The sequence below is a fragment of the Dreissena polymorpha genome, chromosome 1 (genome assembly GCF_020536995.1).
Source record: "Dreissena polymorpha isolate Duluth1 chromosome 1, UMN_Dpol_1.0, whole genome shotgun sequence".
Lineage (NCBI taxonomy): Eukaryota > Metazoa > Mollusca > Bivalvia > Myida > Dreissenidae > Dreissena > Dreissena polymorpha.
In genome coordinates, this window is record NC_068355.1 from 108,259,588 (window position 1) to 108,283,462 (window position 23,875).

Consider the following 23,875-nt stretch of genomic DNA (forward strand, 5'->3'; position numbering starts at 1 on the left):
GAGTGGGAAAGGGTTAATTTAAATAGCTTGCAGTCATTAGGTTCCTTGACCTGAATGATGCAATACAATTATTTCGTCACCTGTGTAGAAAAATAAGGTATTTTCCAACATTTTCCAATCTTACAAGCTCTTAAGCATGGTGGTAAGAGTGTTTGGTTACCTTGTGGGTTCAATCCCCAATTGAACCTTGTTTTTCTCTAAAGAAAAATAATACACAATGCAGAATGAAAAAACAAAATCAGACAAATTTAGTTAGTTTTTATTGAATGCAAAACATCTCTGTGGGCAGCATATATCAAATAACTTTAACATCAAAACTGGCAGTGATATGCATCAATATTTAAATGGAATGGAGCCTAATCTGTAGCTAAGATAAGTCCTCATTTCCATTGTCAAACAAAACAAAGTATATGTACAAATATTTGTAGAAAAGATATTAATTGTGTCAATCTTGACAATTGTTACCTGATTTTAAGTTCTGTATTGCTTATATACCATCAATAATATTATTATGTGGCATTCTGAATTTTTATGCACCCGGTGAGATGGCATATAGCACTTGAACTATCTGTCCATCCGTCCGTCCAAAAACTTTAACATTGGCCATAACTTTTGCAATATTGAAGATAGCAACTTGATATTTGGCATCCATGTGTATCTCAAGTAGCTGCATATTTTGAGTGGTGAAAGGTCAAGGTCATCCTTCAAGGTCAAAGGTTAAGAAAACAAATCCAAGGGAAGTAACAAGCTTTAAAGAGAGATAATTTCTATTTATCATTTGGCAGGTACAGATCATTTTTACAAGGGAAGTAATATTTTTAAAGTGATATAATAATAAAAAAATCAAAGCAGCGCAGAAGGGGGCATTGTGTTTCTGACAAACACATCTCTTGTTATTTAAGCAGTCACTTTGAATTTTAAGTTTTCATTCAGTTTATGATAAACAATTTAAGTTTAGATTTGTCAAAATAACATAAGGTCAGAAAATACATTTATATGAACTGGAATACAAATGTTAATGTACAATGTTTACTTGTTTTTGCATTGAAGCATGCAAATCAAATTGCCATTTGTTTCAAAAACATGCCTGTCCAGTACAAAAATTAAAATGTCTGTAGAAATTAAATATTTATGTTTAATTAAGTACATTTTGTTATTGTTTTCAACTCAGCCTTCTCAGAAATGTTTATTTCATATGGTATTAGATGAGTGATTTATGGCCTTCTTGTTCGTTCTCCTGCCCTCTGTGCCCAAGTCACAACAATTTATCATATATCGTTTAAAACAGTCATTCATCATAACAAGTTTAATGAGGTACAGGGTAACTCAGTTGCAGTAATAGGAAGGTATCAGTGCATAAACTGTATTGATAATTAGTAGAGTTTTTGAGTATTCTCTGGTAGAGTTGATGTGGATATCCTTCAATGTATTCACTGTCAGATGTTAATTGTTTATAATTTTACAACTACAGTATGAAAACAAGCAGATTTTGTTGCAGTTTACTCCGAGAGCAGTAAACAGCAGGAAAAAGCAGGAATAAGAATGGTATATAAGATATTCACAATAACACTTTCATAAGTATGTACAATGTACCAACATTCATAACCTTTCCAAAAATATATACTTTATGCAGTCTAAATATTTATACACAAAGACAATACATTGTTTAACATGAGCATGTTTACATTTTTGTCAAAGTATATTGGAACATATGATAAGTAACTGATAAGCATTCCAGATATTCAGACTATCTAACATGATAACCCTTACACATGACAATTGTTAACTCTTTCAGTGCTGGAACCGAATTTTGAAGGCCTTTGCAAACAGTTTGGATCCAGATGAGATGCCACAGAACGTGGCATCTCATCAGGATCCAAACTGTTTGCTATTCTAATAGTATTAAGAAAAAAAATGAAGAAAATGCTAATTTTAGAAATTGAGCAGACAACATTTAAGCAGACGACAAATTTCCCAGCATGCAAAGGGTTAATGAAGAATCGCACTCAGGGAATTGTTACACCGCACTCATAGTAGAAAGGTGGAGATTTAAAAACTGTGAGTGTCTCTTTTGTGGTTGCTCTCCCCAGTGGCTTCTTCTGAATCCTGCAATTACAAAAAAATACACTTTATCTCCAACGTAAATCACAACAATTATTGATCATTTTTATGCCCCCCTTCGAAGAAGAGGGGGTATATTGCTTTGCACATGTCGGTCTGTCCGTCTGTCGGTCCGTCCGTACGTCCAGGAGGTGGTTTCCGGATGATAACTCAAGAACGCTTGGGCCTAGGATCATGAAACTTAATAGGAACATTGATCATGATTCCCAGATGACCCCTATTGATTTTGAGGTCACTAGGTCAAAGGTCATGGTCACGGTGACTCGAAATGGTAAAATGGTTTTTGGATGATAACTCAAGAACGCATACGCGGCCAACAGGGCACACTCTGAACAATATAACTGAAGCAACTGGTCTGTAATCCTAAATCTATAACAGTCCAATGAAACATCATCATTTGAGTAAAATAAAATGGATCAGTAAAACAATTATCAGAATATGAGATTATTTTGTATATTTTGCATATTAAATATTGTGTTAATGTTTAATTTTGTTGATTAATATAAATATAAGCAGGACAGGGGAGGTAATACACTATTATATCTTTCTTATATACAGGGGAAACAAATGCAATAAGTTTAAATTTCATGTTAAATAAATAGAGGATATTTGTTCATGTCAGTGTGAGATCATTTGTTATTTTTTTCATTGTCCCTTGACATATTGCTTTTATATTTTGCATACTTGTTTACCAACATCACCCCAACCTTTAAACAAGAGCAGACAACTTTATCAAGCATTTTATCATAATTATTGCCCCTTTTATACTTAGAATATGCATATATTTGATAAATCTATGTTAAAGTTTGCGTACTACCCCAAATATTTCCTATATCCTTTGACATATTGCTTTTATATGTTGCATACTTGTTTACCAACATGACCCCAACCTATAAACAAGAGCAGACCACTGTATCAAGCATTTTGAAATAATTATGGCCCCTTTTACACTTAGATAATTGAAAATTTTTGCTTAAATTGCCATAACTTCTTTATTTATGATCACATTTTATTTTTACTTTGACAAAACAACTCTTACCTGAATACCACAATGGATTCCACCCAAACAATACCCCACGCCCCTAACAGAATCCCTCCCCCCCCCCCAACCTCAAACCCCCAATTTTTTTTTAAACATCAACTTATAAATTACCACACCCCACATTATACCCCCCTCTCAACCCCAACCCCCCTACCCCCCCACCCCCCGCAAACAATTTTTTTTTAAACATCTAATAAATTACCACACCCCACATTATACCCCCCTCTCACTCCCCCCTACACCCCTACCCCCCAACCCCCCCCCCCCAATTTTGTTTAAAACATCTTATAATTTACCACACCCCACATTATACCGCCCTCTCACCCCCCACCCCCCCTACCCCCCCTCCACCCCCCAATTTTTTTTTTCTAAACATCTCATAAATTACCCACCCCACATTATACCCCCCTCTCACTCTCCCCTACCCCCACCGCCCAATTTTTTTTTTTAAACATCTAATAATTTACCACACCCCACATCATACCCCCCTCTCACCCCCCATCCCCCTACCCCCACCCCCCAAACCCAACCCCCCCCCCCAAAAAAAAAATAATTTTTTTTTTTAAACTTCTAATAAATTACCACACCATACATTATACCCCCTCTCACCCACCCCCCCCCCCCTATCCCCCCACCCCCCCCCCCAAAAAAAAATCCACCCAACAATACCCCACGCCCCTACAAGAATCCCTTCCCCCAACCTCACCCCGCCCCCAAATTTTGTTTTTTAAACATCAAGTTATAAATTACCATACCCCACATTATACCCCCCTCTCATCCCCACCCCCTACCTCCCATCCCCCAAACCCCCCCCCCCCCAATTTTTTTTAAACATCTTATAATTTACCACACCCCACATTATACCGCCCTCTCACTCCCCGGCCCCCCTACCCCCTCCACCCCCCAATTTTTTTTTTCTAAACATCTAATAAATTACCCCACCCCACATTATACCCCCCTCTCACCCCCCCTACCCCCCCCTCCCCCTACCCCCCCCCCCCCCCCCCAAATTTTGTATTTTTATTTTTATTTTTGAAAGATCGTCTAATAAATTATTGAATATGAACAATTTCCCCATGATGGCTTACGTAACACTTTCAAGCACTCGAATAGTCGAGCGAGCTGTCCTTTGAGAGCTCTTGTTAGTTCATTTTCAGTGCATGGTCAATTAAATCAGGAATGTAGGATTTTATGATCCTTTTCTTATTTTTTAGTTGCGTTCAAAAACAATTTTACAAATGCAAGAAAAATAGAAATCATGTAGGAAATGTCGGTCATGTCATTGTTGCTTTAGCCAACAATCTGCATTGGGCTTCATGATTGTAACCAATCTGTTGTCTATAGTGTAAAAGAAAGTGCACTGCAATAATATTTCCCCCCCCCCAGATAGATACAGATATCTTAATTTGAGGTCAAATTATTGTTTATTATGCCCCCCTTCAAAGAAGAGGGGGGTATATTGCTTTGCACTTGTCGGTCTGTCGGTCCGTCCACCAGGTTGTTTCCGAATGATAACTCAAGAATGCTTGGGCCTAGGATCATGAAACTTCATAGGTACATTGATCATGACTCGCAGATGACCCCTATAGATTTTGAGGTCACTAGTTCAAAGGTCAAGGTCACGGTGACCCAAAATAGTAAAATGGTTTCCGGATTATAACTCAAGAAAGCTTAGGCCTAGGATCATGAAACTTAATAGGTAGATTGATCATGACTCGCAGATGACCCCTATTGATTTTCAGGTCACTAGGTCAAAGGTCAAGGCCACAGTGACCCAAAATAGTAAAATGGTTTCCGGATGATAAATTAAGAACGCTTATGCCTAGGATCATGAAACTTCGTAGGTAGATTGATAATGGCTGGCAGATGACCCCTATTGATTTTCAGGTCACTAGGTCAAAGGTCAAGGTCATGGTGACCCGAAATAGTAAAATGGTTTCCCGATGACAACTCAAGAACGCTTATGCCTAGGATCATGAAACTTCATAGGTACATTGATCATGACTCGCAGATGACCCCTATTGATTTTCAGGTCACTAGATCAAAGGTCAAGGTCACTGTGACCCGAAATAGTAAAATGGTTTCTGGATGATAACTCAAGAACGCTTATGCCTAGGATCATGAAACTTGATAGGTAGATTGATCATGACTTGCAGTTGACCCCTATTGATTTTCAGGTCACTAGGTCAAAGGTCAAGGCCACAGTGACCCGAAATAGTAAAATGGTTTCCGGATGATAACTTAAGAACGCTTATGCCTAGGATCATGAAACTTCGTAGGTAGATTGATAATGGCTGGCAGATGACCCCTATTGATTTTCAGGTCACTAGGTCAAAGGTCAAGGTCATGGTGACCCGAAATAGTAAAATGGTTTCCCGATGACAACTCAAGAACGCTTATGCCTAGGATCATGAAACTTCATAGGTACATTGATCATGACTCGCAGATGACCCCTATTGATTTTCAGGTCACTAGATCAAAGGTCAAGGTCACTGTGACCCGAAATAGTAAAATGGTTTCTGGATGATAACTCAAGAACGCTTATGCCTAGGATCATGAAACTTGATAGGTAGATTGATCATGACTTGCAGTTGACCCCTATTGATTTTCAGGTCACTATATCAAAGGTCAAGGTCACGGTGACCTGAAATAGTAAAATGGTTTCGGGATGATAACTCAAGAACGCTAATGGCTACGATCATGAAACTTCATCGGTACATTGATCATGACTTACATATGACCCCTATCAATTTTGAGGTCAAAGGTCAAGGTCATGGTGACTCGAAATAGTAAAATGGTTTCCAGATGATAACTCAAGAACGCATATGCCTAGGATCATGACTCACAGATGAACCCTATTGATTTTCAGGTCACTAGATCAAAGGTCAAGGTCACTGTGACCCAAAATAATAAAATTGTTTCTGGATGATGAAACTTGATAGGTAGATTGATCATGACTCACAGTTGACCCCTATTGATTTTTTAGGTCACTAAATCAAAGGTCAAGGTGACGGTGACCTGAAATAGTAAAATGGTTTCCGGATGATAACTCAAGAACGCTAATGGCTAGGATCATGAAACTTCATAGGTACATTGATCATGACTCGCATATGACCCCTATTGATTTTGAGGTCAAAGGTCAAGGTCATGGTGACCCGAAATAGTAAAATGGGATTCCAGATGATAACTCAAGAACGCTTATGCCTAGGATCATGAAACTTCATAGGTACATTGATCATGACTCGCAGATGATCCTATCGATTTTGAGGTCACTAGGTCAAAGGTCAAGTTCACGGTGACCCGAAATATTAAAATGGTTTCCGGATGATAACTGAAGAACGCTTATTCCTAGGATCATGAAACTTGATAGGTAGATTGATCATGACTCGCAGACGACCCCTATTGATTTTCAGGTCTCTAGGTCAAAGGTCAAGGTCACGGTGATCCAAAATAGTAAAATGGTTTCCCGATGATAACTCAAGAATGCTTATGGCTAGGATCATGAAACTTCATAGGTACATTGATCATGACTGGCAGATGACCTGTATTGATTTTCAGGTTAATAGGTCAAAGGTCAAGGTCACAGTGACAAAAACATATTCACACAATGGCTGTCACTACAACGGAGAGCCCATATGGGGGGCATGCAGGTTTTACAAACAGCCCTTGTTACTTTTTATATGGTGTTATTATTTGATGTCACCATGATATTCTTCCAGCTTACTTCTCCTTTTTATGCCCCCGGATCGAATGATTGGGGGTATATTGTTTTTGGCCTGTATTTCTGTCTGTCATTCTGTCCCAAAACTTTAACCTTACAATAAAGTTTTGCAATAACTTTTGAATTATTGAACATAGCAACTTGATATTTGGCATGCATGTGTATCTCATGGAGTTGCACATTTTGAGTGGTGAAAGGTCAAGGTCATCCTTCAAGGTCAAAGGTCAAAAATTTAAAACTTAAATATAGTAAAGTATTGCAATAACTTTTGAAATATTGAACATAGCAACTTGATATTTCCCATGTATGTATATCTCATGGAGCTGCATATTTTGAGTGGTGAAAGGTCAAGGTCAAGGTCATCCTTCAAGGTCAAAGGTCAAACAAATAATATAGCAGCGCATTAGGGGGCATTGTGTTTCTGACAACACATCTCTTGTTAACCTTATGAAAACATGAAGAAAGTGGATCCCAAAGTTCTCCTGTTTAACCCCTTGAATGTTGTTGGTAGATCATAGATTTCTATTCACTTGGATCTCATAAAAAATGATTTTTTAAATATTTTTTTTAAATAATAATTTTATTTAACAATATACTAGTACATAATTAACATCAGTGTCCGACAAATTTCTTATTTTTCAGGTAGCCCACTGGGCTACCAATAAAAATATTTGGTAGCCCATAAAATTTTCCTACAAAATGATAAGAGGCAGGTTTTCATCTTTATTTTATTTCTTCATTTACATATCCATAATATGTATACATACATATACATTAAACAGCAAGTAGTCTGATGTACACAGTCAATATCGTAAATTAATGTTGCAGTACAGACACCGTGTACTTAAATGTAAATGTACCAAAGATAATCATATACTACATGTAGATATTACATGTATGTGCACATGTATGTGTACTTAAATTCGGACAGCACGTTAAGTCGTAAACGTAAATAAAGCGTTTAGATGATCAATACGATTGACTCGTATAGTGTTAATCAATGCAATTGCCCTTTTTAACAACAAATACCGAGTTTCAAGAAATCAAGAGTATTAAATCATTTATTTACTTGTGTCCAACTTTAAGTACTGTCCGAATTTACGTATTGCATCCGTATGTTACGACACTTGTGTGCAGTCAGTATACAATAAATAATTGTTTCAATAATGAAGGAACTGATACAGCGTAACGGTAACGATACAGCGTGTTTACATGATATTTTATTAAGAGAACATGTCAATGCCAAATAATTCGCGAGATACCCCGGTACTTTAGTTGAAATTCACAACGAAACTTTTAATGGAAATTAAATGATCTCAATGTTGTACCCGCTACGAAATTTTTATTTACAAATAAATACACCCACGCCAATTTTCGCGCGCTTTTTATCAGGACAAAGAAATACATTTCTTAAATGTAGAATTTTGTAACCTAAAATAGCTGTACATAACGCGTGTAAACCGTGGCAGGTTATTTACGCATGTTGCAATACAACGGTCCTGATTGGGAGCTTATTTCATCATATCTTTAAATAGAACCATATGCCGAAATTCATTTGACACTTTAGAAAATTTCAAACGTTTGTGTTTATGACTCTTATCGTCTATATTACTCACCCATAATTTGGTTTTAAAAATATAAATCGGGCATATATGCCTATGGGATTATTGATTAACAGTCGATAAATCCAATTATTAATTGACAATGCAAACTAATTAGCAGGTGTTAACCGCGTTCACAAAGTTGTCATTAATATTCATTTTCGGTTTCGTTACCGTTTTGAAGAATCCGCCATTGTTTTGATTTATTTAATGTTTGGCGTCCTTGGATATTTAACGACATCAAAAACGTTGTCGCCATTACTCATTGTTGCGGTTAACAAAGAATATCAAACTGCAAAATGATGTTGCATCATTTGCGCCAACTATCCAACCGACTCTCATTATATTATTAGCAGACGACAAATGTTGATTCTGATTGGATGATTAAAATACACTGTTACTGTTTAAGACATTACTGTAAGTGATCGGTGACTGATTAGTTAATGATTGCACTTTGTTATCGGATTATAAGCATTACACAGTGTACAAACACATGGTCAGCGTGTTTATTCTACGTATGTCTGTCAATAAACCGGGCTACCGCTCTTATAGATTTATAGTAGCCCGGCGGGCGTCAGCTGGAAAATTTCAGTAGCCCGATGAAAAATTTCGGTAGCCCCCGGGCTCCGGGCAATGGATTTGTCGGACACTGATTAACATGCCCATATTTGTATAAACATGCATATAAGGCATGCACAAACGATACATTCTTATTACCAAAAAAGATAAGATCGGCATTTACAAGTAACTCATGTTTTTACATTTTAACATTAAGCACAGTGCAAAACTTTGTGTAAGATTTTGTACATTTACAAAACAAAAATAACATACGGTTGTAGGAGAGTTTCACATCAGGTTTGAAAGAAGTAGTTAGCGTTTACTTAGGCTTCATATTCACTTAAGCAAATCTTAGAAAACAAAGCAATATAAACATGGTACGATGTCTTCAACATTATAACGCAAGGTTACTAGGTTACTAGGACAACATTTTAACGGATTTTGTTTAGAAATTAAATATTGCTGTTAAAAAAAAGATACATCGTTGAGTAAGCTCTACGAGGTAACGTAGGGAACTGCGATGTATGTATTATAGCAATGAAAAGGTAAAAAGATAAACAGAGTAACACCGGCATTAGACAGCATTCACAGCAAAAGCGAAATGGAATATTGTCGGTCGGTTAAGTTTGCGTGATTGGTTTGGGATGTAGAAAAAAAACCTCACACGAACAAAAAAAAGGGATAGTTTATCAAAATGCGCAACTCCATGAGATACACATGCATGCCAAATATCAAGTTGCTATGTTCAATATTTCAAAAGTCATTTTAGTTAACCTTACTATGTGTTCATGGGCGAACTCACGTATTCAAGTGCTCTTACGACTATGTGCTCATACCTACTTTTGATCTGGAATCAACATGAAATTATTGCTGTACTTAACGAACAAACATGCCTAAGCTTATTGAATTAGAGAAAAAAACAATAATCAAAAGAGAAAAATTATATTATCATGCACATGGGCATGTGAAATCACGTCCGTACACATAGCATCATTAACTTAGGAAAGGAAACAACGAAATATAAAGTTTGGTATGATATACATGTGAAATTAAAGAGCATGGTGTGATTAAAGAGCATGTCAAGTTTTGAATTTATATGCTGAAACGTAATGTTATAACCCAGAAACGTTTTACTGTAACAGAACGTTTTTTTAAAATAAGTGGTACAGAAAATACACGTTGAATATCTTTTTAAAGATATTTCTTGTTACATTTGATTGAGAATGTAACCCACCTCCCAGTTTCGCTGAATAGATCAAGTTCTCACGGGTACTACTTCCCTGTACCCCAAATTTTTTGTTGGTACCCTACATTTTTCGTACCCAATTTTTTTCGTATCCAATTTTTGTTCGTACCCAAATTTTTCCTCTTACCCAATTTTTTTTTCTTACCCAATTTTTTTTTCTGCCTAAATTTTTTTTCGTAACCAAATCTTTTTTCATACCCAATTTAAAAAATAAAATTTCCTACCCAAATCTTTTTACCCACATACACAATTGTGGCGAAGATAAACTTAAATAGATGCTTTTATATCAATCCCCTTTAAAAGCATCGTCACACCAGTACTGTCAGTACTTTTATTGTAAATTAAGCTATTTAATTTGCATATTTATCATGCTAAACTATTGCAAAAAGATTCATATTTCAAGGGAAGTATTTACATTGTTTCCCTCAAATATAGAAGTATATTCATGAATTGCTAATTCCATCTTTTCACACTTACAGTACAGCCAAAGCGTAACAAACGTATTTCGCGATCCGCGGCGGCAGGGCGAAACGAGTCGATGCCGCGTCAGTCATTGAAGCAGCGTCAGTATGCGGCGGTAAGTCGCATTTCGCCGCGAAACTTCGCATCTGCCCGCCGAGGCATGCCGCGATTCCGCGACATGATGCCGAGTCGATGCGCATCATGAAATAAAAAATCTTTTTAAAATTATTAGTTACATGTAGTTAACAAATTTTAAAAGAACAATTATAATAATCATTAAAATCATAATAAATTTATTGTTCGCGGATTGTATTAGCATATACATGTGAGCATAGTTAATGTGTCTGGCCAATTCAGCTTATTATAACTATTGTTTGAATATGTCTAAATAAACACGTTTTATTTTGTTCATATTAAACAGTTAATATCGCTACTAATTACCCGATAATCCCGCATATTCCAGTTTTAGAGCAAATGCTGGTAAATATTAAGGATACACAAACATTCTCGATATTTTCTTAAGTATCAAATACATTTTGGCATTTGTTACTATTTATAGAGATGATGAAATAACGTCTAATCGGGGCTTTTTTTTTCCCACTGAACACGCGATTTACGCCTGACGTGATGTTCATGTATTTATACAACACAAAATACACCCAAACTTTCCAAACAACGTTCTACATGTCTGCATAATTTTCGCGCGCTTTTTATGACACAAAGGATATTTTAGCACTGTTTATTTGACGCTAGAATTTGCCAAAGGTCGCATTAGCATTAAAATTCGGAAGTGTGTTTCGGATTACAAATTTCATAATGATAATCGTACGAAACATTAACAGTTGCGCGTAATTAATTCTACGCTACACATACATGTATGTAAATGTAGGTGGATATCTTTTCACTCGAGCCGTCTCGTACGTATGCAGCGGATTTACTCCGCGAAAGTACGCGAGGTTAATACAGACTTGTTGCGCGGATCGATGCGGAGTGCCACGGCGATACGCCGCGTGAACACACACGTATGCGGCGGATTTACTCCGCGAATGTACGCGAGGTTAATACAGACTCGTTGCGCGGATCGATGCCGAGTGCCACGGCGATACGCCGCGTGAACACACGATTTGGCCGCCGCGTACTAATAATCTGGCCGTGGCGTAGTCGCGGATTATGTTTGTGCCGTGTTGGCTGTACTGTATATTTATTTTGATATTATAATTTATAGGTGACATCACAAAGCAAAAATGGTACTTAATGTTAATTTCATTGGTAATGATTTTGCTATTACTATATATTTTCCTGGTCTCACTTCAGTGTCCAAGAGAACAACTTTTTATATAAAATAATTTCATAAGCAAATAAATACTCTGCTACGAATTAAGTTTTCTGTTAAAAAACTCTTTATGTTTCTTTTAACTAAAATTAGAGAATAAGTTGTCACACCTGCCTTTTTGTTAGATAAGAAATTACCATTATTGAACAGAAATGGACTTTAGTTTTATTAACCAAAATTGATTATCTAAGAGTTAAGTATTATCCCTTAACCATAAGTGACTTTTTAAGAGTTAGTTATCTCCCATTCACATTAAGTTTTTGTTAAGTTAACTACTACACTATTCCCAAAAAGAATGAAACAATGTTCTACATAGTCTTACTTTTGCATGCTTTTAATCAGTTCAATGGGTAAACAACAAATACATAAGGACTGTTTATTTGTTGCTAGAAAATTACAAATTGCTATAAAAAATATAGTGCTATGCAACTCATACTCTTTTTCATAACAACGCTTCCTTTTTTGAAACCAAAATAAAGCTAAATTGCAGTGATCTGGATTATATGCTTGTGCAATTGTAAAATGGAGGCAGTTTCGGTTGGGAATTGCTAGTTTCCTTGACTTGAAATCTTTTTTTCTCCATTTTTGGCCTTTAAAAATGGCTTGCGCGCTTTACTTTGTTGCGAGCTTTACTTGATTTCTATGGTACTTGGTTAGCTTATATTTAATTAATACTAAGTAAGAGATTATGTTATCTTTGAAAATATGATGATGTATAAGCCATTTATATTCTCCTTAAACATATTTTGCATAAACACAATTTATAACTTCAAAGGCAGTATATTGTTGTATAAGCTGACTGCTTCACATGTAAAGTGACATACTTACAGATACAAAATATATGGAAAAAACTTTTTGAAAGTATTTCTGAAAATGCACCTACCATAGAATAAATGAACAATTTAAATCCCTGTTTTTTTCTAGTTTTCATGATAACTTAAACCCTTCATTTTTGGAGAAAACCCCCACAAAACTACGCAAAGATGTGATGCTACCAATTTATTTGTTCTTTTTCAACCAGTGTTAATGTCCTGAAACCCCATATACTTTTTCAAAGACCCAACCTTAATGGTAATTAATGCTTATTTCATGTCATATGACCAAAAATTGTTGTTGTTTGTCCATAAGTGAATGTTAAATTAGAAATTTCAAAACTTCCCAGAATATTATTATAATGAGTTTGATTAACCTCTTCCACACATACAATTATTTTGTACACTTGGTAACAACTCACCTTTCAATGAGTAGTACATGTAAGGCTGCATTACTGTTGAAAATCGACTCGATGTTTTAGCTCCAACAAACTCACAGTGATCTTCTCCTAATCCGTAGTTGTCTCCAATATCCAGGAAGGTATCCGTTAAATTCTCACCCAGAAATATTTTGTAACGATTCTCAGAGCACAGAGTAACACCCACGTATTTGGGAGTCAGATACACATTCAGAAGCCTAACATAGTGTCTGCCATTTTTACAGCCATTTCTCTTATCGCTGTGAGTAAAATTAAAGGCATTCCAGTCATTAAATTCAATTGCAGTTATCTTTTCTTTCAGTACCTCAAGCTGAGCTTTAATGTCAGTTATTGCCCCAGAACTTTGTTTTTCTTCTTCAGAAGCCTCACGCACGGAAGTTTCTACATCAGCATATAACCTATTTAGGTTTTCCAGTCTGTCGTACATGTCTTTGGATCTCTCAAAGTTGTCATTCACCATTATCCAAGAGTCTTTAATTGTTCTTACAAAATCCGCTGTGTCATTGTACACCTTTGTCAACTCTGTACTGGTCATTTGACTGAATAGAGAGCCATTTATTCCCTGAATTTGATCAAGCATAGTCACCAATTTCTCATGAATGTTCAGAATTTCTTCCGTATGATTTTCACGAATGGCTCTTTGAGTTCTTTTTACTTCTTCAAGTTTATGATGAAGCTCAGACCTTATAGGACTTGATTCATGCAGCAATTTTGCCATGATATCACTCTTCATTGATTGCACCTTTTCGTCTATGATGTACTCGATGTGTTCATTCCTGACAGTCCTAGTTTTGTATTCTAAATCATGGAACAGATCTGCCAAAACTGTCAGATTGTTTTGTATACCTTCCAGTTTTTTATGCAAGAATTGTTCTACAATAGTGTGCATTCGTTTGTCTAACCTATCCTCTATCTTGTCAATTTTTGTATTCAAATCTTTGATGTTTTTCTCTAATTCAACAGACATATGTTCTACCCTTGTACCATGGTTCCTTAAAATAGTGTATATTTTTCTAACATCATTTTCAGTTGGGTTATCTAATTGGAATGTTTGAGGTGAGGAAGCTGACTTGCCTTGTCTTCTTTCAGATTTTGTCTTGTCCTTTGTATTTGTCTTGATAGTTTCATTTGTTGTCTTCTTGTCCTTAGTATCTGTCTCAATAGTTGCATTTGTTGTTTCAACAAAATATGCATGAATTTCTTTAATTATGTATTCTTGAAGTGGAACAAGCAGCTCATTTCTGTTTTGAGCATCTTTGACTTCTTTCTGTATGTAAGGCTGTAACAATTTTGCCATCTTTTTTTTACTAAACACATCCTCCAGTCGTAAGTCCACCTCCCCTCTGTTGTCATTTTCAGCAAAGTTTCTGTTTAGGCCTACCAAATTGTTTTTTACGATTTCCAACTCTAATTTAGCTTTCTGATAATCCATCCGCACTTCTTCCACATTAAACAGGCAGCTAGCCTTGCTTACAGAAATTTCATTCTTTAACTCTGTGTACATTGATTTTAACTCCTCTAGTTCCTCTTGCAACCGTGATCTTGAGTAGGGACCATTGTGCGAACCCTCATGCTTGCATGATATCTTGACTTGATCACTTGGAATATACACGTGCAGTCCGCACTCATTATTGTGGTTGGTCAGAGACATTTGATCTGTGTTTGGTGGCGCAAGTATTCCGCCCAAGGTGACATCCAGAAGTAGTAGAAGCGTTACAAGTATTTTTTCGAATATCGACATCATGAACATGAATCATCCTAGTGACAGTCTTGAATCCTGAAATTGATTGTTCAAACGTAAATATTTTGTTCTTCATATATTTTCCAGTGAATATTTGTTATGTTATTCCATAAATTAAGTGTGTAAGTCAGTTTGTAAAAATCATTTTCCAAGTAAATATCTTGAAGCTTGTTTAATATATTAAGTTAAAGTCACTTACTTATGACGCAATTATGTGAAATATATTCCATATTCATACCTCTGTATTTTCAAAGCTAAAACTTGTTAAAAAATACATTTGGTTTTAGACTGTTTCATTTTCAAGCTAATAATGAATTGCATGGTTTTTCTGTTAAGTTTAAGGACTTTGTTCTTTTTCAATGAACATGTTTGACATTTTATTCCTAAACCATGGTTTTATTTTCTTTACTTTTGAACTTAAGATTTGTTTGATTATTTTATATGTTTTATTTTATACTCTTTCTAATTTATTGCTTTGATCCTTTTACTTTTCAAATTGTGTTGTTAAAACAGCATTGCATAATTTGAGATTTCAGTTTCTTTTTTTTACCATATATTCAATGCAGAATATTGGTTATTCAATAATTTATTTTTCTGTTTATTAATTCTGAAATCAAATGTTGAGGTTTAAAGTTCTTTTTATCCCTAGCAAAGCGAAGAAATACAGAAATGGCGTTGTCCGTCCGTCTGTCTGTCAGCCCGTTCGTCCTCTGTCACAAAACTTTTAAGGGCTTAATATCTCAGAAACTATTCATAGGTGTAAAGATATAAATGAGGAAAAGGTGGGGGATATCAATTAAACGAAATTGCTTCTATATTAAACAATTTTGATATGTCCTTTTGTAAAGAACTTGGTTTAAATTAAGTAAATTTGACTGTAAAAAAAAGCTTTTGTATAAACCATTAAATCGATGTTACTTGCAAAAATCTAGGAACAGCTTCATAAAAATATAAACTTAGTACCTTCAATGCATTCAAGAATTAATGTTATATAATAATATATTATATATAAAAACTATATAATCAATAAAAAAAAAGAAAATATATATTATAAATAAATACAAAAATAAAAATATATATAATTTAATAAATAAATAAATAAATAAATATATATATATATATATATATATATATATATATATATATATATATATATATATATATATATATATATATATTATATTTATATATATATATATATATATATATTGTTTATTTATTTATTTGCTCGTCTTTTTGGTTAATATACATATTTCATGAATTAATACATGAAAAATAAATAAATTCAAATATTAATTAAGGAAGAACCAATAGGCAAATTTTAAATAAGATGCCCACATTAAATTATACATTTACTTTATTAATAGTTTAGGTAAGATATTAGATTTTTTTTATACATTTTCATTAAAAGATCCTTAAACAATAATCAATCAAAATACTCCATTGAATATTGATGGTCCAAACATATTTATTGAATTTGTTAACTAGTAAAATAATAACTTACCTTTATGTTTAACACTGTAGGTGTAGGTAAAGTAGGTAAAAAGTGCAGGTACATTCAGCTTTTATTAAATTATTTTTATTTATTTTTATTAAATTCCATAGTCATGTTTTACATTTGACATAAAAGCAAGTTTATTCGCTGAACACTAGAACTATGTAAAGGTTGATTTTGAGTGTCAGCCAACATTGCTGGTAAAACCTATTTATATGTTGAGATGCAGAAGACTGCTTGGTTATGCATGACAATTTTTGCATAACAAGGCTTATAAAAATTAAATAAAGAACTTACAAGAAATATTTTGTTAACAATATTCCGCTTTAATTGCAAATCTGAGATTTCAAAATCAACGCATTTTTACAATTTCATGTGGTTCAATTAAAAACTTAATTATTTGAATAACTTCATGACATGTCTATCTTTACTCCATCGTAATTTTTATTAACTTGAAAAGTTTATTTCATAAAATTTATACTTTTTCTTAAAGTATATAAACGTCAATGATATGAGACAAGCTTTATTTACTGAATGGACGAGATGCGCATGAGTAAACAATTATTATAGACTAGCGTTGATAAAGTCATTTATTTAGTTTAACAATATGAAATTTAATTAATCTATAAATTATTATTTTGCATTATTCAAGTAAAATGGTTTCCGGATGATAACTTAAGAACGCTTATTCCTTGGATCATGAAACTTGATAGGTAGATTGATCATGACTCGCAGATGACCCCTATTGATTTTCAGGTCACTAGGTTAAAGGTCAAGGTCACGGTGACCCGAAATAGTAAAATGGTTTCCGAATGATAACTCAAGAACGCTTATGGCTAGGATCATGAAACTTCATAGGTACATTGATTATGCATGGCAGATGACCCCTATTGATTTTCAGGTCACTAGGTCAAAGGTCAAGGTCACAGTGACAAAAAAACATATTCACACATTTGCTGTCACTACAACGGAGAGCCCATATGGGGGGAATGCATGTTTTACAAACAGCCCTTGTTCTCCTAAAGGATGCAGAATTATGTTGACAATGTTTTTGGTGATTTCTCTCTAATCAGCTATTGAAATATTCAGATATAATCATTCAGGTGGAAAAGTTTCCAAACATTATTCAAGCAGTTTTAACAAGACTATTGTCAAGCAATATAAGTCCCCTACCTGCTCCACCATTGTCAGAAATTCCACCATTTTCAGAATTTTTTATTTTATTTGTTGCCATAACAACCAGAATTGTTGACGTAGGAACAAAATATAATGACGTGCATTATGTCCATATTGCCATCTATCCATGTTTCAAGTTTCATGAAAAAATATCAAGAACTTTAAAAGTTATCGCAGGATCCAGAACACCACCATTTTCAGCAGTATTTCTAGTCTATTTGTTGCCATAGCAACCAGAATTTTTTACATAGGAACAAAATGAAATGACGTGCATAATGTCCATATTGACATCTATCCATGTTCCAAGAATCATGAAAAAATATTAAGAACTTTTAATATTATCGCAGGATCCAGAAAAGTGTAACGGACAAACTGACAGACGGAGCGCAAACCATAAGTCCTCTCTGGTGAAACCGGTAGGGGACTAAAAACTGGGTAAAACAGCTATGCCAAAAAACATCACATTATAATTTTACCATATGTCTTCTTTCAATTGATGAAAATGATTTTTTAAATGTGTTAACATTCATATGTGCAGAACAGTAAGACTGCAAGTATCTAGTTTCAGTTTTTGTTACCTTTTTATCTTTTGAATGAAATAAAACAAATTATTACATGAAGTTGGAACAAGACATCAATCTTGGAACTACCTGTGTTTTGATCTACTATCCACCAAAAAGGTCCATGGACACTTATCACCCAAATGCATACATGCCTTAGTTTTCATGCCTGATATGGGACATTCCATACAAATTGTCGGGACATTTGACCCCAAAGCGGGACTGTCACGCCGGGACTCCTAAAGCGAAACAATGCCTGAAATACAAGAGGATTGTACAGCCTTCATGCCCTGCATGGCAAGTACCACTGTAAACAATGCATGGGCAGGCTGTCAAGCGGTCATACTTTTTCCTACTTTTTCCTACTATTTCCTACTTTTTCATCAGGATCCTACTTTTTCCTATTTTTTTACCAAATCTTCCTACTATTCCTACTTTTTCATTTTCAATGGAGAATTATTTTTTTTCAAGAGTTTATTTAGTAAACTTGCAGGACGAATGAATCTATGGCATGACTGTATCCCTGTTAATGTGCATTCATCTAGATGAGACCTGATGAGACCTGACAACCCATGCTGACTGTCTGCTAGCACCTCTTCAGGAAGCATAAATATTTATTTCTTATGTAACTTTTGAAATTATTAACAAGTTTTTTTTTAAGTAACAATAGTGCCTTGTTTACTTCCTTAGCATTTGTACACTGCAGACTTCACTACCTTACACAGTTCCCAGTGATGCAAGAGCTGAGGGAACCCATTGTTTATTCCAGTTTTATTTTGTTTCCATTGACAACAATTTGACCAAACCTTATGCATGTTTACATGATATTGCTGTTTGGAATGTAGAGATATAGAGATACATGTATTGTATGAGTGGTTATGTAATATGGAATTTATTACACAAGTTATTTGAAAAAGATAAAATGATGCTTTGCCGAGTTTTCATCATTTACAAATATAATGTAATAAATTCTGTATTACATGACAACGGATATGATGTTCTATTGATATCATAGGTACATCATGTTTAGTAATTAAAGATAAATGCACAGAGCCTAAATGCCCTGATACATTTTTATGCTCCTGGTAGGGTGGCATATAGCAGTTGTACTGTCAGTTCGTTTGTCTGTCTGTCTGTCTGTCTGTCTGTCTGTGTGTTTGTCCGAAAACTTTAATATGGGCCATAACTTTTGCAATATTGAAGATAGCAACTTGATATTTGGCATGCATGTGTATCTCATGAAGCTGTACATTTTGAGTGGTGAAAGGTCAAGGTCATCCTTCAAGGTCAAAAGTCAAATATATATAGCTTCAAAAAGTCAAAAAATACAATCCAAGGGAAGTAATAAGCTTTAAGAGGGAGATAATTTCTAAACCTGCCAAATGATATATTGAAATTTTATTTCAAAGCGGCGCAATAGTGGGCATTGTGTTTCTGACAAACACAATTCTTGTCTAATGATGCCATAGCTAGTGAGGTAACTTTAAGGTGTTACAGTGTAGTATTAAAATTATTAAACGGCATTATTACACTCCCGCGAAGTCATCAATAATGTAAAAACCATTATTTGAAAATGGAATAAACAATATAGTGCAACTGTTTCATTGCCCAATCAATGATGTCATAAAAGATGTCAGGTGATAAGGTCTATCTCCAGTTGCATAATCTGCTCTGCAATGACCAGTCATTTTGAATGTAACTTAAGTCATTATAACTGCACCCTATTGTCAATTTAAAGGTTTCACGATGTAGCTGTAGCAGAGCATTGACACTGCTTTATATATTAGTATTCATATTGTACAACAAGTTAGTGTATCACTAAATAAATTTGGTCTTCTGCCTAAGGATATAACATGCACAATATATTACCATTTGTATATCGATACACAGAAGACCTCTAACCACTTATTTGATGATACACCAAAATGAACAGCATCTAATTATTCTTCTTAATCAGGGTAGCTTTGCTTGAAACTTAATTATCATAGATACACTATAAGTGCTAAAATGCCTAGTGGGAAAACAAAGTTTAACCCTTCATGGATGGAGAAGTTGGAGAACAGTGGAAAAACACTTGGATCATGGTGCAAGAGAGATACCGGCAATGAGTTTGCAAGATATTGTACTGTCTGCATCTCGTGTTGTAATTCTGGTGCTTATCAACTGATAAGTCAGGCAGATGGACAAAAACACAAGGAAAACATGAAATACATGCATGATAATTCACAAAAGCGTTTGTTTGGAAGTGCTCCAAAGCCAAGCAGCTCTCAGGGTGGTGGGGATAAATCTTTCTGTATGCAAGTACATCCACCACACAAGGAACAGATACAAAAGGCTGAAATCATCTGGGCCCTTAAGGTAGCTTCAAGTGGGTATCCATACAGAACATGTGATGGCACTCCTGCTCTGTTTCCAGCTATGTTTCCTGGACCTGTGGCTAAAAAACTAGTATTATGTATTCCTACTTTTGAGGGAAAAGTTCCTACTTTTTCCTACTTTTTTCCTTCTTTTCTTGCAAAAGTAGTTCCTATTTTTTCCTACTTTTTGAAAAAAGGTCACTTGACAGCCTGCATGGGATACAAGAGGATAATTGTCCAGCCATCATGCCCTTCGAGGCAAGTATCACTGTAAACAATGCCTGAAAGACAAGACGATTGTCCAGCCAACATGCCTTGCAAGGCAAGTATCACTGTAAACAGTGCCTAGAATACAAGAGGATTGTCCAGCCTTCATGTCTTGTAAGGCAAGTATCACTGTAAACAATGCCTGGAATACAAGAGGATTGTCCAGCCTTCACGTCATGCAAGGCAAATATCACTGTAAACAATGCCTGGAATACAAGAGGATTGTCCAGCCTTCATGCCTTGTAAGGCAAGTATCACTGTAAACAATGCCTGGAATACAAGAGGATTGTTCAGCTCCCGTGCCCTGCAAGGCAAGTATCACTGTAAACAAAGCCTGCAATAAAAGAGGATTGTCCAGCCAACATGCCCTGCAAGGCAAGTATCACTGTAAACAATGCCTGGAATACAAGAGGATTGTCAAGCCTGCATGCCCTTCAAGGCAAGTATTACTGTAAACAATGCCTGGAATACAAGAGTAGTGTCCAGCCTACATGCCCTGCAAGGCAAGTGTAACTGTCAACAATGCCTGGAATACAAGAGTATTGTCCAGCCTACATGCCATGCAAGGCAAGTATCACTGTAAACAAAGCCTTCAATACAAGAGGATTGTCCAGCTTTCATGCCATGCAAGGCAAGTATCACTGTAAACAAAGCCTTCAATACAAGAGGATTGTCCAGCCTTCATGCCTTGTAAGGCAAGTATCACTGTAAACAATGCATGGAATACAAGAGAATTGTCCAGCCTATATGCCTTGCAAGGCAAGTATCACTGTAAACAATGCCTGGAATACAAGAGGATTGTCCAGCCAACATGCCCTGCAAGGCAAGTATTACTGTAAACAATGCCTGAAATACAAGAGGATTGTTCAGCTCCCGTGCCCTGCAAGGCAAGTATCATTGTAAACAATGCCTGCAATACAAGAGGATTGTCCAGCCTTCATGCCCTGCAAGGCAAGTATCACTGTAAACAATGCCTGGAATACAAGAGGATTGTCCAGCCTTCATGCCCAGCAAGCCAAGTATCACTGTAAACAATGCTTGGGATACAAGAGGATTGTCCAGCCTACATGCCATGCAAGGCAAGTATCACTGTAAACAATGCCTGCAATACAAGAGGATTGTCCAGCCTTCATGCCCTGCAAAGAAAGTATCACTGTAAACAATGCCTGGAATACAAGAGGATTGTCCAGCTTTCATGCCCTGCAAGGCAAGTATCACTGTAAACAATGCCTGAAATACAAGAAGATTGTCCAGCCTTCATGCCCTGTAAGGCAAGTATGACACGGTAAACAATGCCTGGAATACAAGAGGATTGTCCAGCCTTCATGCTCAGCAAGCCAAGTATCACTGTAATCAATGCCTGAAATAAGAGAGGATTGTCCAGCCTACATGCCATGCAAGGCAAGTATCACTGTAAACAATGCTTGGGATACAAGACACGGTAAACAATGCCTGGAATACAAGAGGATTGTCCAGCGTTCATGCCCAGCAAGCCAAGTATCACTGTAATCAATGCCTGAAATAAGAGAGGATTGTCCAGCCTACATGCCATGCAAGGCAAGTATCACTGTAAACAATGCTTGGGATACAAGAGAATTGTCCAGCCTTCATGCCCTTCAAGGCAAGTATCACTGTAAACAATGCCTGCAATACAAGAGGATTGTCCAGCCTTCATGCCCTGCAAGGAAAGTATCACTGTAAACAATGCCTGGAATACAAGAGGATTGTCCAGCCTTCATGCCCTTCAAGGCAAGTGTAACTGTAAACAATGCCTGGAATACAAGAGGATTGTCCAGCCCTCATGCCCTGCAAGGCAAGTATTACTGTAAACAATGCCTGAAAGTCAAGAGGATTGTCCAGCCTTCATAACCTGCAAGGCAAGTATCACTGTAAACAATGCCTGGAATACAAGAGGATTGTCCAGCCTTCATGCCATGCAAGGCAAGTGTAACTGTAAACAATGCCTGGAATACAAGAGGATTGTCCAGCCCTCATGCCTCGCAATGCACGTGTAACTGTAAACAATGCCTGAAATACAAAAGGATTGTCCAGCCTACATGCCTTGTAAGACAAGTATCACTGTAAACAATGCCTGAAATACAAGAGGATTGTCCAGCCTTCATGCCCTGTAAGGCAAGTATGACACGGTAAACAAGGCCTGGAAAACAACAAGAATAAATACTGAACATGACATTAACAGTTTTGTTCATTAAAGTCACCAAAATAATGCCCTTTTTAAGTTTGATGTCTTATTCAATGTTCTAAAAATAAAATGTTAGTCCAATAACTTGTATTAAATTACATATACTTAACTCATATTATTCCAAATATCTGTTTTAAAACGTCTTGTCTGAATTCTTTCTTGATCAAAGTACAAAGTTGCTACTCAAAGATTTTATGAAATAATGCCTTGAATCAACAATCTTCCTTTAGGCCAGTTACCTTGAATTTGTGTTTTATACACACATTCACAGACTAATCCATGGCAAACACTGCAACTGAGTTGTATTCAATAACCAGCTGCAAATAAAGAATGCTGTTTAATGTATTTTTGCATTTTATACCTTGAAAGTGTGCAGTGATTTGGTAATTTTAGTATGTTACAGAGACTTTCTAATTGATGCTTTGCAACATTTAATGTATATACTAATTTGCACATTAATAACAATCTCTTCATGACAGAGCATCATTCTTGTTTGGGCAGTAATGATTTATCCTTGAAAAGCATAATTAATTGTCCTAGTATTGTATGATAATTCTTTAGATGTTTTACATCAATCTTAATTAGTATTAGTATTGCATAATTAACTATACAAATTAACTATACATCATTTGTGAATCATAATTTAACAAGCCTTGTGGTCTTGAAACATAAAAAAAAAAAACTACATATACTTATTGGCTTTTTGGTGGCAAAAAAACGTGAATTCATAAAATGTAGAC

At 35.5% G+C, this 23,875-nt stretch overlaps 2 protein-coding genes across 3 annotated transcripts in view; one reads left to right on the plus strand and one right to left on the minus strand.

Moving 5' to 3' along the window:
- LOC127843594 (lipoxygenase homology domain-containing protein 1-like) overlaps window positions 1-23,875 on the plus strand; it is a 220,772-nt gene that overhangs the window by 61,665 nt on the left and 135,232 nt on the right. The window lies entirely within an intron of this gene.
- Window positions 264-23,446, minus strand: LOC127843756 (uncharacterized). The gene is made up of 3 exons (XM_052373497.1): window positions 23,375-23,446; window positions 13,319-15,113; window positions 264-2,106 (listed from the first exon to the last, which is right to left on the minus strand). Exons 2-3 carry the CDS (start codon window positions 15,084-15,086, stop codon window positions 2,018-2,020), a joined length of 1,857 nt encoding a protein of 618 aa, XP_052229457.1. The 5' UTR covers window positions 15,087-15,113; window positions 23,375-23,446; the 3' UTR covers window positions 264-2,017.

Coding starts and splice junctions, on each gene's coding strand:
- LOC127843756 (XM_052373497.1), bottom strand. CDS start 15,086: ATGTTCATGATGTCGATATTCGAAAAAATACTTGTAACGCTTCTACTA. Junction 2,107..13,318: donor CATGTACTACTCATTGAAAG/GTGAGTTGTTAC, acceptor TTGTAATTGCAG/GATTCAGAAGAAGCCACTGG.